Source organism: Petromyzon marinus, chromosome 16, assembly GCF_048934315.1.
Source record: "Petromyzon marinus isolate PM22_M1 ecotype Great Lakes invasive population chromosome 16, UKy_Petmar_22M1.pri1.0, whole genome shotgun sequence".
Taxonomy (NCBI): Eukaryota; Metazoa; Chordata; class Hyperoartia; order Petromyzontiformes; family Petromyzontidae; genus Petromyzon; species Petromyzon marinus.
Genome location: NC_133682.1, coordinates 11,600,629 through 11,617,854, shown reverse-complemented (window position 1 = coordinate 11,617,854; position 17,226 = coordinate 11,600,629). Strand labels below are relative to the sequence as shown.

General features: G+C 44.3%; 1 protein-coding gene across 15 annotated transcripts in view; it reads left to right on the top strand.

The window, feature by feature from the left end:
• LOC116942827 (protein furry homolog-like) overlaps positions 1 to 17,226 on the top strand; it is a 296,076-nt gene that overhangs the window by 130,121 nt on the left and 148,729 nt on the right. For 2 of the 15 annotated variants that reach the window (XM_076067517.1, XM_076067516.1), the window contains exon 2: positions 2,456 to 2,509. The exons of the other annotated variants lie outside the window; for them this stretch is intronic. In XM_076067517.1, coding sequence (XP_075923632.1) covers positions 2,456 to 2,509 — 54 coding nt within the window. The remainder of the gene's footprint in view (positions 1 to 2,455; positions 2,510 to 17,226) is intronic. 15 annotated transcript variants of the gene reach the window in all.

Here is a 17,226-nt window from a genome sequence, read left to right as displayed (position 1 = left end):
TACGGGAAATATTTTACGGTTTTGTTGTCCATGTTAATACCCAGAACGTCAAGAGAATTGCACGAACAACCGTAACCCAGTAATTCAGACAGGGTGGTTGTTTTTGGGTTACAGTGAGGGGAAAAAAGTATTTGATCCCCTGCTGATTTTGTACGTTTGCCCACTGACAAAGAAATGATTAGTCTATAATCTTAATGGTAGGTTTATTTAAACAGTGAAAGAGAATAACAACAAAAAATACAGATAAACGCATGTCAAAAATGTTATAAATTGATTTGCATTTTAATTAGGGAAATAAGTATTTGACCCCTCTGCAAAACATGACTTAGTACTTGGTGGCAAAACCCTTGTTGGCAATCACAGAGGTCAGACGTTTCTTGTAGTTGGCCACCAGGTTTGCACACATCTCAGGAGGGATTTTGTCCCACTCCTCTTTGCAGATCTCCAAGTCATTAAGGTTTCGAGGCTGACGTTTGGCAACTCGAACCTTTAGCTTCCTCCACAGATTTTCTATGGGATTAAGGTCTGGAGACTGGCTAGACCACTCCAAGACCTTAATGTGCTTCTTCTTGAGCCACTCCTTTGTTGCCTTGGCCGTGTGTTTTGGGTCCTTGTCATGCTGGAATACCCATCCACGACGCATTTTCAATGCCCTGGCTGAGGGAAGGAGGTTCTCACCCAAGATTTGACGGTACATGGCCCCGTCCATCGTTCCTTTGATGCGGTGAAGTTGTTCTGCCCCCTTAGCAGAAAAACACCCCCAACGCATAATGTTTCCACCTCCATGTTTGACGGTGGGGATGGTGTTCCTCCTCCAAACACAGCGAGTTGAGTTGATGCCAAAGAGCTCCATTTTGGTCTCATCTGACCACAACACTTTCTCCCACTTGTCCTCTGAATCATTCATATCTTCATTGGCAAACTTCAAACGGGCATGTATATGTGCTTTCTTGAGCAGGGAGACCTTGCGGGCGCTGCATGATTTCAGTCCTTCACGGCGTAGTGTGTTACCAATTGTTTTCTTGGTAACTATGGTCCCAGCTGCCTTGAGATCATTGGCAAGATCCTCCCGTGTAGTTCTGGGCTGATTCCTCACCGTTCTCATGATCATTGCAACCCCAGGCCGAGGGAGATTGACAGTTCTTTTGTGTTTCTTCCATTTGCGAATAATCGCACCAACTGCTTGGCAATGGTCTTGTAGCCCATTCCAGCCTTGTGTAGGTCTACAATATTGTCCCTGACATCCTTGGAGAGCTCTTTGGTCTTGGCCATGGTGGAGAGTTTGGAATCTGATTGATTGATTGCTTCTGTGGATAGGTGTCTTTTATACAGGTAACAAGCTGAGATTAGGAGCACTCCCTTTAAAAGTGTGCTCCTAATCTCAGCTCGTTACCTGTATAAAAGACACCTAGGAGCCAGAACTCTTTCTGATTGAGAGGGAGTCAAATACTTATTTCCCTCATTAAAATGCAAATCAATTTATAACATTTTTGACATGCTTTTTTCCGTATTTTTCTGTTGTTATTCTGTCTCTCACTGTTCAAATAAACCTACCATGAAAATTATAGACTGATCATTTCTTTGTCAGTGGGCAAACATACAAAATCAGCAGGGGATCAAATACTTTTTTCCCCTCACTGAACGTCTGAGGAGATAAGGACATTCGGTGTAATTGGTGTTGAGTCCCCTTGCTGATCTTCTGTTTACATCCCCTTGATCTTTGTGGTTGAGTGTCTCACGTTGGTCAGGTCGCTTGCTTTGCCGTGGGTCCTTTTATCTGCTCATGCAAATTGCTTAAACAAGATTCCACAACTGCTATTGTGGGCTAAATTATTGTACGGAGTAATGTGGTACACTGTGTTCCATTAACGTGATGAACGTGTATGAAGGTAAATAAAAAAAACCTTCATATATTAAGTCATTTGTGATTGTGTAGAAGTGTTAGCGTGGCATTTAACAACTCTGCACTTTGAATCTGATGGTTTGACTTCCAATTCCTGGTCATGGCTAACATCATTGGCAAGTGATATCTGTAGTAATAACAATTATATATCGTTTTTAGACCACCAACTCAAAACAATATTTTTTAGAAAATGTGACCCAACCAACCAGATGCAATGGGGTATTTTTGTCATCGTTTATAGTTTTGAATTGAATGGGAGGCTGGCGACAACCTCTTCGGATATCCCTCACCACTGGTATAAAAAAACGTGGCCAGGAATCGCATGCACATCACCAGCGATTCATCGTTCAGCGCGCTAACGACTGCACCGCAGTCCCAGCCGTGTCGTCATATATCGCTGCTTTAAATGCAACCCATATGGACTGCTTTGGCACCCATCCAGCATTGGCGTTTGCCTGACGCTGGGAGTAGTTGCTGTTACGCGCCATGTGCTTCATGCTGTGTGTAAAAGTGTGCGCGCATGCCCTGATATGAGCCCTCTTCCCAACACAGGTGTTCTGCCACCAGCCGAACAGCACATACAGGAAATGGAACATTTTTACAAATGTGAGATACAGAAAAACAAAAAAAAACATAATGTATATCGATCGTTAGCCAGGGCGAAGTGTTTCATTATCGGTTACACGTTTCTCCCATCATTGTGATCACTGGGAGTCTATGCATGTTTTAATGAAAAAAAATCCTGTTAAGTAATGAGAATATTAGCATGCAATTGGTATTTGCAGTGCAATTATTGTTTTTTATTTATTCAGATGAGCATCTATTACAACCCATAACATCTTCTACATTGGAATGTTCTGTCATTTTAATTACTCATGAATAATCATTATTTTCTGATATGGAGTATTGTAGTGGCATGTTACCTTCAATTATAAGATCTGGACGTTAACTCCAGTACACAATAGTCTGCCGATATTACAATATCATTACTCACAGTCCTTCATCAGTCCACTGCAAGATGAAGGCTTCCCCATGCCATGACAAAGGGATTGTTTGTCCATACTTCACCACGCTGGTCACTGAGTTGATTAAAGAGGTCCTTGGACTTTTTCTGCTATGACTCGCCTTTGAGGATAGCCATAGATCAGTGGTTCTTAACCTTTACTGCAGCCTGCACCCCTTTGGTTCTCAGAAAGGGCATCTCACACCCCCAGTGGGTGCGTGCACCCCAGGCTAAGAATCAATTCCATAGATGTAAGTCAAACTCTGGTCGCTGGGTTCAGAGCACAGTGCGCTAACCACTGTACCACCACTCCAAACACATAATGTACAATCGAACAATCACTATGGCATGCCCACCCGTCCTCCTGGTAACATCTTGCGAATATTACCTGTAAGGTTGTGGGATTTGAACTGTCGCCTCGGTGCAAACCGGCTCACTGGCTACAGTAGAGTCCACAAGGTTTTCAGTCACTGGTAGCTGTGTGCGGCAGCATCTCCAATCAGCACGATTGGCTATGGACAGTGCGAAAGAAGTTCATACGTGTGTACACAGTCAGAATCAGAATATGTATTCATGCTGGAGGAATCCGATGAGCTATAAAGCTTTTTTTCATGGATGCCCGTACATACCTACGCTGCATACGTTAATCTATTTCTGTATTCATACGCAAAAGAAGACCCTGGCAATGGGCAGAACGCCTATAATTTATGGTCAGTCAATTGAGTCTCACTCCACCGTAAGCCCATTTCGGCTGAGTGCCTCGCCTCTTTCATCATTTCTCACGACGTCCATCGTCACGGAAAATTGAATGGCGATAAAGTGCAGTGAAGCCAGACCGTGCTTTAAACGTCAAACCGTGAAGAGTGTTGAGCGCTGAGCCAGGGTCCAGATTGGTTGCTTATTAGAGTAGCTCACCTTGATCATCTGCAGCCATTCCGATTGCAGTGAAAATTCTCATTTATCCTTTTCCAAGTCGGTATATTCGTTTTTATATCTTGACTTAAAGCTTTCGTGACTGCAGGAATTCATATTCTTTGGGTCTTTCCGTAAAGCCACGTGGATAGAAAAATAATAAAATAAATATAATAACAATATCACGACGTTTTGATCGCAACACAAGCAATCGTCATCAGGTGAAAAATATAGCGGGAGAGCTGCTAAGGCAGGGAGTTATAAAGGTTTGAGATGGGTGTAGCCCAAGGGTCAGTGGGCGGGGCTAGAGATGAAATTTGCATGTAAATGTAATCTTGACAAACGAAGCTGTGGGGGTGGCCATTGTATTGTGAGAGCTTAGCATGTCAGTGTAAGAAATTTGCTTGTAAATGTAGGATCGGAGAAAGCTCGGAAAGAGCCACCACCACATCGAAAGCGAACAACGGTGTGGCTGTGTTAGTGAATGTGTAGTGAGTCCAACTGAGTCGCAGACGTTGTCTCGGGAGCAACACTTTATTCAATAAATCAACATAGCATAACACAACCTACACATGGGTGTTGAATGCCCATCTAGCCACGCTACGGCAGAACTAGACACGGTTCGCTATCCCGGCCCGGACCACAAGCTGGGTCCCGGACCACGTGACTAGAGGCTTCTTTTACCCGACGTGCATCTTCATCACCAGCAACACGAAGAACCCCGAGCCCCTCACGGGGCCCCCGTTATATCGGCCTGGGCTGGGGCTGGCTCCGCCCCTTGCCCCGCCCACCTTTTAGACCTCTCGAGCTCTTTCCCAAAGGCTCCCCGAGAGCTCCTTTATATCACGTGACCGCCCAGCGGCCCCCTTCCACTGGTGGCCCCCCTCCCAATATCATCCGTTCACGTGTCGGCAGGTCAACCAGTGTATCATGCCGATATTCAGACTACACAATCCGTAAAGCTATTACCCCAACCGTTGGGAAAGAACCATCTGAGGACCCAAACAGGTCCCTGCAGGGTGGGCTGGTAGGAACATTGGAATTTTGCGCAATTTTATTTTTACACCCCAACAGCACGAGATTTCACTTCGTTAAAGTATTGAAAGGGGACGGACGGACGGACACATTAATCTATTGCAGGCTGGTACACTCAGTTTACAACTTCGTTCCTACCAGTATAAAAACCATTACCTTGCCATACATAGTAGGGGTCACCAAAAAGGTTTCCAAAATCATGAGCAAACACAAGATCCAGGTCCAATTCAACACAGTACATAAAATTCGTGATTTGATCCCATCTGCGAAGGATGTGATCCCTGACGTGCAATACCCCGGTGTCTACAAATTAAGCTGTGCCTGCGGCGGCAGTTACATTGGGGAAACTAAGCGACGTGTCTCGGACCGGATTCGTGAACATAAGGCAGATCTGAAACACGGTAGAACCAATACCTCGGCCATGGCTGATCATTGTTTTAACGCTGTGGGCACACACGAAAATTATTTCGCCAAGACAAAGGTACTCTGCAAACCCACTGGCTATCAACAAAGATTCGTTCGTGAAGCCATCTAGATATTTTAACACGGACACAATTTCAACCGAGAAGATGCGTACAAACTGAACAATATATGTTTACATGCAACTTTAATCTCTAGCCCCGCCTACTGACCCTTGGGCTACATTCATCTCAAACCTTTATAACACCCTGCCTTAGCAGCTCTCCCGCCATATATTTTTCCTGCCTCGGCACCTCTGATGACGATTGCTTGTGTTGCGATCGAAACGTCGTGATCTTGTTATTATTTTATTTATTTTATTATTTTTCTATCTACATGGCTTTACCGAAAGACCCAAAGAATATAAATATTCATTTTTATGTTTTGCATATCTACATCGTTTGTAGTATAATTCAAAGAGACGTATTTTTTTAAATCCATAAACTATGTCGGGGAAATGCATTTGGTGTTTAAGAAAGTGCTCTCATTTCAGGACAGTTTCGAATGCAGTACAGCAAATCAAGAGATCGCCAGTTCGATTTCATTCTCCTGGCGCGGCAGTTAAAATAATAACACCTCTTCAATTCCTTGCCCCTGTCCACCCGGCAGTGCAGATGGGCGCAGCGCAAGTTCGTCTCTCTCACCAGGTTGTGTGCGGTGGGGCAAAATATGGGTCCTCCGAATTCTTCCGAGATGGAAGAGTGGAACAAATCACCGGGGCTCTAGAGCTTTCTCTAGAGTAGGGTTATCCATCGGTCATGGCGTGAGCAGGCCATTGTAGGGCTGCACTTTCCCATTTGATGTACATTATTTGTGCACAAACGATTGTGGCAATACCTGCAGATGGTTAATCCCCGAGCATTCGTATACAGAATATGTTCCTACTTTGTCAGTTTAGCATCGACAAACCAATATCATTGCCTCAGAAGCTCGTTCTTCCAGTAGGACCTCATTTGTCTTTATTCTCTCATTTATTTTGAGAGTAAAATGCCGTTACGGAGATATGTCCTCCAATGTGCAGCTTTCAGAATTGGCAGCAGACCGTCCTCATAAACATGTGTTCGAACAGAACAGATGGTTTTGATGAATGGGGTACTTAGAGGCGAGGATAGTTTAATTAAAAATGTTTAAATTACATTCCTTGTGGCTACTACATGTATGCACAGGTGTTATGATTTATACAGTTGAGACTGTTTGACAGATTCGAGAGCATATTTTGTTACTGCAGACAGCTGCAGTTAATCCAAGCATGGCATTATTGCGCACGTTAATTTGAACAACAACAAATTGTCATCAACAACGCGTTGACATGTTCAGTCGACGGTCAAGATAAGGACGATCGCAGCGCATGAGTCCGTCATAACAATTGTAACACGTCCGTCCGTCTTATTGCGTTAAGATGTGCTGGCTTCCTCGTGTGCTTACGATTGTTGCTCCCCGAGGGTTCCTTGCCAAAACAGAGGTCACCTAGGGTCACAATAGGGATCTTTTGTGTCAATAACGAAGGCCCGGCATCAATATTGATCATTCATTCACGTGTTGTGTTGCGAGAAGAATATGCTATGGCTACATCGAAGGAATTGCATCTCAGCATTGCAACAAACCTCTGAACTGCACAACCACTATGATTGCGAATGCTGGCACGTGTGTGCGTGTATGCGGAACTTCTTCATAGCATAGTGTGTAGCCAACGGTATAGATCGCTCGCCAATGCAGCGCAACATCGACGCAGTTTAATGCTTTTAATATCATCATGGGGACTGAATCGCATCGAATATATGATTCTGAACGAAGTCAACTATTTCTGTGCACATTAAATCCATATAAACAAAAGTATTGATCTAAATAAACCAATGCATTTAATTTGCCCGATATTGATCATGATCCAATTGATTGTAGCAAAGTTCAGCTGGTCTGCAGAACTGACAACTCGATGGGACAGAGATCATACAATTTCCCATAATGATCATATTCAGTGGTAAAGGCCCTCTGCAACACCATGGTAAATGTGACTCATTAAAATCTGTGAATTTACACTTAACCTATTTGTGACGATTACTACATATTTAATTCAGTGAGTGGAGCAGTGGTGCAGTGGTGTTAGCACAGTGCGCTGTGAACCTGCCAATCTGAGTTTGATTCCCAGCCACAGTTAACATCAGTGGCGAAGCGATATCTTACCCGGTCTAACCACCTCCCCCCCCCCCCCCTCTTTCACCAATTTAACTAGCACGGTGAAGTATGGCTAATACAGCATGAGGAGGCTTCATGCTGCAGGGCACTGGAAAAGGGTATTTGTGACTACTTTAGTTATCCTTAACTGCTCTTACTCACCCAGTGACCTTCAGGGGGGAATCTTGACTCAAGTGTCTCTCACCCTCGGGGGGGGTGGGGGTGGGTAAGAGTAAAAGGGAAAAGTCGTGAGAGTCGTCGCCCCACCTCGGAGAGTGACCTGGACACGTTTTAAAGGCTCGGCGGAAAGAGGGCAAACACCGATAGCTGTTGGAATTTCTGTCGGGTTATGATGCCTCGTGTACATAACATGACAGGGCATCTGTGATTTATTTGTCACGAGCATTCGTGTACAGTCACTTATTTAAGCCAATGGCCAGACAGTAATAGCATTCATATGGCGCTTATTTCAGTCGTTTTGCTTCATTTATGCCGTATATATTTGAAGAAAAAACCCAGACTAATGTTTAAAGTCCAAGTGCGGCTCCCGTATTCATGTGAGTGGGCGGTGGTTCACATATTTGGTCCCGAACCAGTGGTAGAAATTCAACGTACACGTAGCACGGAGCCTTCTTCTACACCGAACACAGCCACGTGAACTGCAAACAAATTTACTTTTTTTTTTCCAAAGGAAAATGCAAGTGTGTCTTGAAATGGTGCTTATTGTTTAGGGGGCGACTGCAAGGGAACATAACGTACTTATTCAGAGTGCCCAAAGAAAACAGGTTATCCATTCAGATATTGTCCAAGGGCAAAGTGTTTTGCTGCTTACGCAAAAACCCATTAAGGTAAATCTGCGTCACGTTCAATGCCCATTGCTCATTGTGTTTTTGTGTCCTGTTTTGCGTTTGGACTGCAGTGGGCACGATATCGCCCAGGAAACAGACCGGTGTGTGCAATAGGGGGATCTTTGTTCTCTGGGCCCCGATTTGCATAGCCCTTCTCACTGCCGTGCATTTTCTTTTATCAAAAACGGCCTGATCCCATTTTTTTTTTTTGCCCCTGGAGCTGCCAGCGTGGAAATTGGATAGCTTTGGTGTGACCAGTGAGGTCGCATCGTGTCCCGGTGCCGTACCGCTTCAACTATTTCTTTTCCGCTCTTGCATCAGAAGGCGTTACTGTTTTTGAGACGCGGATGTCTGATTATTTAACTAATTTATTAAATATTAAGGGGGATCAGTTATGGTTTACCCCACCAATTTGATTTAAAAAAAATGATTTGAGGGGGTGGAATCATTAACATGACCCCATTGTCATGCTGGGTGTGGTTTAGTGGAGCGGTTTCCTGCATTCGTGATGTAGGATGGGGGGAGAGGACGCGGCAGCTGTCGTGTTGTTAATTGTCCGAGTAATCGAGCACAGAAAAATAGTATTTTTCAAATTTTTCGTCGATCAATTGATTAATTATTCTCATCCTGTTATGGGGGGGGGGGGGGTGTGGGGGGGTCAGCTCAGCTCACAATTCTTCTGAGGTGAATAAAATAAAAAAAAATTGTCGGAGTCAATGATGGTTGTGCAATGATAATTCTGCTCCCCTCCCCCCCCCTAATGAAAGAGAGAGAGAGTCTGGATTCGTGAGCAAGTGGCTCGGGGCTCCCAGCAGAGAGATGGGCACCGCCTCATTGCCGATTCGAGCCGGCACATGTGTAGTGGCCTTATTGACGTCGGAGACTGTTCTTTGGAGGCAACACGTATTTATTACGGACACTTCAATTACAGTGGCGAATCTGATACTTGAAGAGGTAACGGCCTCTTCGCCCGTACTCTACAGAGGGAAACGTTCCCCGAGCTTTAGCCCACGCTAGCTCCATGGTTCCCTCTATCCTGGTCCTCTCTCAGGAGGCTATCTGAGCTGGCCCAGCTTCGGCGCAGGTCCCGATCACCAGCCACACGAGTCCGGCCCTCAGAAGGACATGGGGCCTCTCGGCTCTGGTGTCACACCCCCTGGCTTGCTTTGCCCGGCCCTCAGAAGGGCAGCGGGCCTAAAGGAGTTCCAGGGTCTAGCTAGTCGCTCTTCTTTCTTCACTGGCTCGTCATCTTGCTTGAGTCGAACTGCCCTCTCAGCTCTCCGGGTCCCACCTTTTATACAGTCCCTCACCGTGGGGCGGGGCTGGGAGGGATCACAGCGTCCCCCCAAAGGCCCCACCAGGGTGGTGGCCGTAGCGGACGTGGTTGTGGCCACCGCCCTACAACCGCGTGTCACCCTGCCGTAACACCTCTACACATGCACCACGCTGCCCCACTCGGTTTCATCCACTTGATACGAAAACAACACGCAAGGCTTTCTTGCCCCTTGGAAACGAGATGACACTGCGGCACGATGGTGCGACGCATACCTTCGCTTAATTGTACGGGCAGCCCTGGGTTAACCGTGCGAGCACAGCAAGGAAAGCGGAGGCTGACCTTGAACAACCTTCGAGGAGGCGGCCGCGCACGCTGTTTCCATCTGACAGCTGTTAAAATCTGGAGCCAGGTTCCACCTGCCATCTGCGCTAGCTCGGGATGTGGCGATAGCGTATCGGCATAGCTGACGAGCTTCTTTTAATCTGCGTTCTCTCCATTGAATGTCCGAGCACGTACGCACGCACCCGTGGGCTCACGGGTGGAATTGACTTCGCTGCTAAGTGCTGTGTAGCGAGCCGCCCAGTCTTCTAAACTCTACAAACAAAATCTACGTTTAATATACTGCCGGTATTTTTATACTTTCGCTGCAAGTATATTCGAGTGACAAGCTGGGTGAATTACATAAAATGATTATGCGATTGCCTGGAACAAAATAATGCGCTTTCTAAATACACACAGGCAAGGAACCTTTTCACTGGCAAAAAAAAAACCGTGAATGTTTAAGTCCATCAGCCAATGTACCTCCTGCGAGTCTCATCGGCAGGATGTGGCCTGTGACAAATGCTGCTGGGTCGCATTTAGTTCGAGGCAAGGTGCCCGCCACAGTCACTGATGGGGCCAATCAGCTCAGTCGTTGTCTGATGATTGTTCAACATGGCAATGATCGTGGACCACGTAAGATTAGGATGCTCTATTGCTGTTTTATTCAAGATTTATATGACATTACTCATGCCCTTTTTAAATATGGGAGCTGCATTTTCTTTGTCACCAATGTAACCCTTGTGGTGGATGACGGTAGAACGTTAATTATTTTAAGGTTGTTAACAGTTTTGGACAATTTATTATCCGCTAATTTCTGAATTCAGTTTGTCTCATATATATATTTTTTCTTCAGATGACAATCCATCATGACACGCTTTACTTGAGAGACATGGGAAATGTGTACCGAGAAAAGACTTATTAGGATTTTGAGTTTTCAGTGTTAATGTCAAAATGAATCTCAGAGAACCGTATTGAGATGACGAGAATTCTAACGCCAGTGGGTCATGGAGCCAAAAGCAGAACTACCACAGACAATTATTATTAGTCTTCTGTCTAAATAGCGAGTAAAAAAATGTAAGATTTAAGTGACTCCACCACATATGCATACAAACAGCCGCTATAATGTTTCACTGTAAAAGACGGGTGTTATATTTTGGTAATGCCTTGCAGTACTACTGGGCAACTTTAGCCCTCAAATAGCTATGTGGTGAACACATTGACCACTAAGCTTATATATACACACACACATACCTCCACATTGTACACCGTTAACTTGCATTGCAGTAACTTATTCCTGCTGCATTAATGTGTTTGCATTGTTATAATGAGGGCTTTCGTCTGACGTGGAAACCTATTTCCCACACGTGTGATTCATTAATTAATTGTCACCACTCGGCCAATGCCATGGTAAAATGCAGTCATTTCATGAAACGTGCAGCATAAATGCCATGAGCATACTATTATACAATGATGGTACGCTCTTTTGAATATGCTGCCCTTGAGCCTTTCGTAAAATATTATTTGTTTTGTTTGCAAGAACTTGCTTGTGTAGAAACTGAATGCGTTGCTGTGGTGTTCATAAGCAGTGGTTTTGTTCACCCTACAGAGAGAGAATTGACCCCTGGACCACATGACTGGTGCTGGACCGCCAACAGAGATGATTACCGCCCACAGCTCATTGCCGGTGTGCTGTCAGACACCGTGACTACGAATGGCTCTCGTGTTAACAAAGAAAAAAAATCACTTTTTGTCTTTTTATACGGAAGTACTCAAGTGCTTGAGCATATTGGCACGAGACAAGAGGAAAGTGGAAAGAAATGACGAACTGTGCAGTGGACACCTACGGCCTATCTGCCCATGGATCGTGATGATGATATGGGAGTGATGGTGCACTAGTTCGCGAACTGTGCTATGAACCCATTCATCACCAGCATTAATCGCGACTAATGCTGGTGATGAATGATATCTGATTTCTCATCCACGCTCGTCTCTTAGCTAATACTAACAATCGGCAAATCCCTTAAATCGACACCCGGGGCGACCCTCTTCACAAGCGTGCACTACTGACAAGCTTGTGAAGAGGCTGGTCAAGTAACTTCCCCAGTGGCCGATGCAGCATGAGGAAGCCTTTCGTCCAGCAGTGGATGAGGACCTATGTACGTGGTGGTCGAAGGTCGCACAGTCTCGAGTCTCAAACGGGTAATGAGGACCATAAAGTGCCACGTTCTTATAAACGTGAGGGACCAGAGCGTTTGCAGAATGACCACTTCATAACAAAGGTTATATTGGGTTTGATCCCGTAAGTACTGTATAAATGTGTCGTTAGGCCACCACTCGATACAGCCAACCAGTAAGGTTTGTAATGTAAACAAAACATGCCAATTAGCTACTACTTCAGACCACGTTTTGTTGGAGAGTAAACCCACAACATTTACAATTTCAGTACCGTGACGCATCGCTGGTAATTACATCGAGCATGATCGGGCGATTTTTACCATCTAGCCAAAAAAGCATTTCTTATGAATAGTATTGATCGCGAAAGCCTACGTGACAAACGGAACGCCCACTGTTTATCTTTATTGATGTCTGAGATAAAAATGCCGAGTTTACCCCCCCTCCCCTCGCTGACTAGGATTTGAACTTTGAAATCTTCTTCTCGTGTCACATTGCTCTCACCACAACAAACACCCCTGTGGCCTGCATTTTGGCGTGACATATTGCACTTAGAAAACAATGCATTCAACCTTTGAAATGATGCATTTCGCACAGTGTAAAGATTTTCTAAATGACGTATGGATCGACAAATTCCGGCATTTGCATGCCCATGTGACGTTGATTGCCGATGCGTCAATGTCATCCGCGTGTGGTTTGGAGCAGGGAGTTCCAGTGCACGTGGGAAATATAGTCTAAGTGCAAACATGAGGTTCGAGGTGATTCATAAGGCTCATAATGCAATTGTTAGAGAAATGAGTCAACTCTGTTTGAGATCCTGGGTCCAAATTCGATTACACCCCACTGATTAAACCTGGCTCTCAAGTAAAGCGAGTCGATGACCTAAGTCCAGTTACGAAGCTGCATGATGAGAAAAAAACCGATCTTAAAATAGATTTTGACTTAAAACTTTCGTGACTGCAGGAATTCATATTCTTGGTTCTTTCGGTTAAAGTCACATAAATAGAAAATTAAAATTAAATTAAAATATAAAAATAAATTCAAAATAAAAGCAAAAAAACCATGACGTTTCGATCGCAACACAAGCGGTCTTCATCAGGTGACTTTACCGAGAGAACCAAGAATATATAATATAAAAATAGTACATACTATACGTAAATTTTCACTTCATTTGACCTTGGGTCGCTCTGAGGTTTAAACTTTAATAACAGAATTGGTCATTGAAATGCGGCAATCCACATTGTACGGAGTGTGACCGGGAGCTGTCCAGTGTTCTATTATTAGCGTGGCCTCTTGTCATGACTTCAGAAGTAGTTCTTAGTTCTCATCCTCAAGGGCCATTCTGACCACGACTTTATACGCCGCTGACGCAAGGTGTTCTAGAGAGACATTTCTTCACCTCGTGACAGTAAATCCGATATCACAATCTGCTCCGCTGCAGCTGTAATTTAATATAAGTGCTCCGTCTTCTCCTGCGCCGTCTCCTGCAGCTGCTGTTCCTTCTGAGCCGCCATTTATGTCTAATGTCGTTCATCTTTTGTCATCCATTCGCGGCTTCCCGCTCTTCACAAGTCGCCTTTCATACATTTCCTATTGCCGTGGTGAAAGTAATGCCTTGGAAATTGTTTTAAAGTGCACTGCAATTCAGATTTATGTCATGCTGACGCTACTTGATTCTAAGTTTAAACGTAGCTGGATGGCACGATGTGTACTTGGATGAAAAGTCAAAGCTAAGGTGTTAACCCCTTCTTGCCATATATATAAACTGATCACATTCATCATTAACAGTGCCTGATAACAGATTCATATATCAGAATCGGTATATTTGTGTATACTGGAGGAATCTGATGAGTGATAAATCTCCTTTTCACAAATGTCCAGTAGGAGCGTGTCAGAACGTTACAACAACAAAGAGATAATAATTGCCTAATGGTTAGAGCGATAGGAAAGTGAAACTCCGCGGAAGGAGCAATGCCCCGCAATGTCAGCCTATCACCTATATATTTCCTGTTATAAGGCAGTGTTTACGATGAATGTGGGGAAAAATATATATATTTATTTAACAGTTCTAAATATCACCACGGCATCTGCTATGATGTGTCCAGAGTGATGTTCGCATGTACACGTACGGCCAGTTTGTCAATCCACCAGCAGCCGGGTAAAGGGCTTCCTTGTGCAGCACAATGTAATGCCCGTTATTTGACCATACTTCATCGTGCTGGTCAATGCGGGCTTGTGACGTTTGGGGGGTGGGGGGGGTGTAGAACAACAGGGATTTGTTTTTTGGTTGCACTGCCCACATCACCTGCCACACTTGTTCTGTTGTCATTTGTGGGCACACCCATCCAAGCAATATCCACGCTGGACCCTGCTTATGACAATGTTATTTTATTTTAGAGAGACTGTGTGTTTGTTGTCTCTTGCTGTGGTCTGGGGCTGTCCTTGCTGTTGTTTTGCTGCCTTGCTCAAGCTTTCGAATTGGTTTACTTATGAAATTTGAACTTTATATATTTAATCTATTTTACGTATTTATTTTTAGTGATTTGCTTATCTTACCTATACACTGCACCCTTTTGATTGTTTTGTGTAGATTTTTGTTGTAACTTTCTGACCCGGCCCTACTGGACATCTGTGAAAAAGAGCTTCATAGGTCATTTGCTTTCTCCAGGATATGTAAAGATTCTGAATCTGATTCTCCCCAGGCCTGATGGGATCTTGTGCATTCTGAGTGGTTTGATCAAATTAAGAAAAGCTTCCACACTCGCGTCCTGTTCAGCAATGGTGGAACATCACTCGTCAGCCGAAATTAATGGGCTCCCCTGGGGAACAACACAAATACCCTGCACCAACGCTGTTGTGGTGAGAGCCGTTCATTAAGGGGGAACAGCCTGATCTTCTGTTGCTGTACATACAGCTTGTGGGAAACTGAAGTTGCATAGGCCCGAGAAATGCAATTTAAAGATGACGCAGAGCGTGTTGTGGTAAAGGCCGAGTGTAGTGGCATCCACGGTGTTGTAGTTTTATGTGCGCAGCACTTGCACGTGGTATTTCTGTTGATTGCTATTGAATTGTTTGAAGAGAACTTCGGTATAGGGGATTGTTTTTGTCCTTTCTTCGGTGTTAAAACAAGGATGTAGAAAATCAAAAGCGAATTTCAATGAGTGACATTCACAATACACGGTGCTGAGGTAAAAAGGAAATTTTATGGAAAACTTTCCAATGGGGACCTTTTGTACTTGTTCATTTTTCAAAAACTACTTTTTGAATCTCACGCAATTCAATAATTATTTGAACTCATGGGAAATGCATTGACTTAATTGCTGAGAAAGTCATGCCAGTATTGCATTGGCAATTCTCATGGGATATTTAGCAGGTTTTTTACCGGTTGTGATTGGGCACATTTGTTAATATACAATAATGGTTTGAAAGTATATTTGGCTGCTGTAAATTTCCACGGAACAAGCCACTTTGTAGAGATTTAATTTGTGGCCAGTTTGCTTCAGAAAAAAGTGCCATATAGCTCAGTGGGCCTTACCTGGTAAAATAAGAAGCTTCGTTTTTATTTTAGAAGAAATTTGAAGTGTAAGGGCGAAAATATTCTTACGCTTAGATTATTTTAAGTTAAGTACACCTTGCCTGGTGTGTGAGTGTGCCAAGCACAGTGCTTCATTTGTTTTGGGTTAAACCGAAGCTATGGGCAGGAGGATATTACACCATCACTCCTGTCAGATGTGACCTTAAAACCAATAAGTTCTGCCCCAACCATAGCTTAAAAATATGAGCCCTACGTTACAGGATATCTGAAATGCGTCACTAAATGGGTGCAGTGATTGCTTGATTCACCCTATATTATTGCTCATTCGGCTGGTATGGTCGTGTTGAATGTTAAGGAGTTTTGTTTTAATCCATTAATTCTGTCAATGACGATGGCTGTTTTGATTGTGAAATTTTGGTGAGGTTCAGATACCACTTGCCTCTGCTTATGAAACGTGGTTGTCTGGGAGCGCATCACCTTCGTGCTAACCGCTGGACTTTATTGGCTTAATAGAGCTTAATTTCCAAAGTCCAGAGACAAAGCCAGCAAACACAGCACACCTCACCAGGTACTTGTTTCAGTCAGCCGAGGGGAGACCCATTGGAGGATTTAGAAACCACTTGCTACTGATTTAAGCTGTAGCCACTGCACCATATACACACTGTACATAGACAAAGATCCCCCATATAGCCTATAGCAGACTGTTTAGGGCAAGTGCTGTTAGCAAGTAGCACCTATGAAGGCCGGCATAGTACACGAAGAGGATGGGTGGCCAGCACCACGCCACACCGCTTTTGTCTCCCCAGTGGCGATGTTTACACACTGCACCAGGTACTCATTGGAGGCTGAGGCGACCTAGGGGAGGCCCAGGACCTATTCAGATAATCGTACTTGGTGTTGGCCGTGAGCGGGAAAACGACCTCAGGTCACTGGGTTCATAGTGCGGCGCGCTAACCACTCCACCACCGCTCCCCACGAAAATCCATATTTACACACTGTACACAAACATCCATATATACAGCACACATGTAGTGAGCTGTGCGGTTCAGAAAAAAATACGTTTGTCTTTGTAGAAGAGCTTATCCACAAAACACTTTTGTGTGAATGTCTGCTGGGGATTTGTGGAGCCAGGCATTGATTGAAATAAAGCGTAGACTCAGGGCAAGCGTGCATATATGTTAAAATATATTGTTAAGAATTTCACTCGGAGCAATGGGGAGGGGCGGTGCCATTTTTCCCTGTATAATTAAATAAGTTAGCCATTGCAAGTCACTTTAAAAAAAAAATTACTTTCAAGGCTCGACCTTTGTGTCAACTTACTGTCGCATTATAATGCAGCCGTCTGGCTGAAAGTACAGTTGATGGGACAACAGATGATTTAAAAATATCCCTGCATGTGAGCTTGCGGCTGGTACAATCTTTTATATACTGCCTCTAAAAGGCTCGGGTATGACATTGACCATAAGAATCCTTTTACGTTTAAGTAATGGCCTGGTGGGCACAAGCTAACTCAGCCCCTGGCCTGCTAGCGGGCATTAGGCTGCCAGTAAGGGGGTGTTGATTGCTTCTCTGTGTAATCCCAATTAAGTG